The sequence below is a fragment of the Rhamphochromis sp. 'chilingali' genome (assembly GCF_963969265.1).
Source record: "Rhamphochromis sp. 'chilingali' genome assembly, chromosome: 2".
NCBI classification, from domain to species: domain Eukaryota; kingdom Metazoa; phylum Chordata; class Actinopteri; order Cichliformes; family Cichlidae; genus Rhamphochromis; species Rhamphochromis sp. 'chilingali'.
The window spans coordinates 69,988,813-69,990,930 of record NC_137930.1 but is presented as its reverse complement, the minus strand read 5'-3'; the positions used below and the strand labels follow the sequence as shown (position 1 = coordinate 69,990,930).

Here is a 2,118-nt window from a genome sequence, read left to right as displayed (position 1 = left end):
GCTTGTGGCTGTCTACTCCACAGTCCAACAATAAACTAATGAAAGCAAATGTCATGACATTTGACAAGATACCACTGCGTAAATATTGCGATATCATCTTATGAGCGTTATGAGTAGTGTTACTTTCATTAGCTATCTGGGCAAAATGAATAGGTCATATTTCATCATTCATATTTTCTGTGATGAAAGGATGAGATGCCATAAATGTTGTCTTTTACATCGCTCACTATTACGACTTTAAACTACCTATCCATCTGCACACCTGAAGAATATATTTAAACCCTAATATGTGATCTGCCAAATATAAGATTGTACAACTCAGACGTGTTTCTGAGCTGCACCAACACTGAGGGGCACAGTCAGAACTGTGTTTGATTTAAAAATAATAATGACAGCAGCTGACGGCTCTTAAAATAATAATGACAGCCTTGTTCTCAGACTGGTCTGCTGGCTTCGCCACAGAAATGCAAGCGAAAGCGTTTTTAAGATCCTACCTTTGCCTTCGACACGTCTTCTCTGTTGCCTCTGAGCTGCAGCCATATCTGCCGTAATGTTTTGTTGCCGTGCGACTGTCCTGTGTGGTCCAGCAAGCCGATAATGGTGAACGCTACTTTAAAAACCTGCTCCACTCTCGGTTTGGCGCATTTAAGCTCATCTTCTTTATCCTCCAGCACCGTAAACTCGTCCACGGTGGGGCTCTCTTGCTGCTGCTTGCCGGCGGACGCAGGCAGCCTGCTGCCTGGCTGCTCCGGGCACGTTAGCTCGGTGACTCGTCTCATTCCGAGGAGGGGCCGCGTTGTTGACATTCTGCCTCTCTCACACCGTCGTTCCTGGCGACGAAGTCTCAACAGTCACACTCTTTGTGGCTCTTAGGAGCCTTCGGGGTGTTCATGTTCTTCTTGCTGTGTACTCCAGACCGACGCAGCGACGTTTACACGGCTAAACGACATGAACACAGCGGCAGAGCTAGCTAAATAACTCGGAAGCCCCTAGTGACGTATCCGGAAAGTCCCAGTGATGGCGTCATCAAAACACGACAGTCAAGTGTGCTTGATGGTGCGAGCTCAAAGATGGTTATCGCTTGAAACGAGATATCAAAACAAGACGCAGAGTGACCTACATCCTTACGACTTTCACACCGTAGATGGAGATCCTGTGAGATGAGACTGTCACCACCCGTCAGTGCTTTGGTGGCGTGTGTGTGAGCGCCTGAGTTTTGCTTTGTTAGGTAATTTGCAGCACACCTGCGGGTCTACACAGGCCAACGAGCAAAAACGCCACAGCAGAACAAACGTCCAACGTTGCCCTCTTGTGGTCGTGAGACGTAATTGCCCGACTTGTAGGGAGGCCATGTAAACATAAAATAAAATAATGAATCCATGTAATAATAATAATAATAATAATAATAATAATAAATCATTTACCACCTTCTGGGGTCCTCTGTCACACCAACCTTCTGCATGTCTTCCTTGACCACATTTATGAAGCTCTGGTGTCTTCCTCTTTTCCTGTTGTAGGCAGATTTATGTTCAACATCCTTTGCCTAATATATACACTATAGCACCTCTGGACATGTTCAGACTATTTTTTGTCTTGTCTTCTAGCTTTGAGTCCAAACAACTCAGCCTAAGCTCTCCCTTTCATGTACATTTCATTGCAATGAGAATCTTAACATCTTCAAATCTGCCACGTCCAGCTTTGCCACCATGTCCAAAGCATACATCACAACAGGTTTAAATGGTAAATGGCCTATATTTGTATAGCGCTTTACTAGCCTAAGGACCCCAAAGCCCTTTACACATTCAGTCATCCACACACACATTGGTGATGGCAGCTACATTGTAGGCACAGCCACCCTGGGGCGCACTGACAGAGACGAGGCTGCCGGACACTGGCGCCACCGGGCCCTCTGACCACCACCAGTAGGCAACGGGTGAAGTGTCTTGCCCAAGGACACAACGACCGAGACTGTCGGAGTCGGGGCTCGAACCGGCACCCTTCCAATTACAAGGCGAACTCCCAACTACTCCCAACTCCTGAGCCACGGTCGCCCTACGTTTTCTAACCACTACATTTTCTAGACCTCCCCTTCCTTTTCCCTGTGTCAAATCCCCCTGA

At 47.0% G+C, this 2,118-nt stretch overlaps 1 protein-coding gene across 1 annotated transcript in view; it reads right to left on the bottom strand.

Annotated features, from left to right (window-relative positions):
- The window catches only part of n4bp1 (nedd4 binding protein 1), a 28,524-nt gene extending 27,268 nt beyond the window's left edge, over positions 1 to 1,256 (bottom strand). The window contains exon 1 of the mRNA XM_080875424.1: positions 495 to 1,256. Within this exon, the coding sequence (XP_080731550.1) occupies positions 495 to 806 (312 nt within the window). The 5' untranslated portion in view covers positions 807 to 1,256. The remainder of the gene's footprint in view (positions 1 to 494) is intronic.
- Between the last annotated feature and the right edge of the window lie 862 nt (positions 1,257 to 2,118).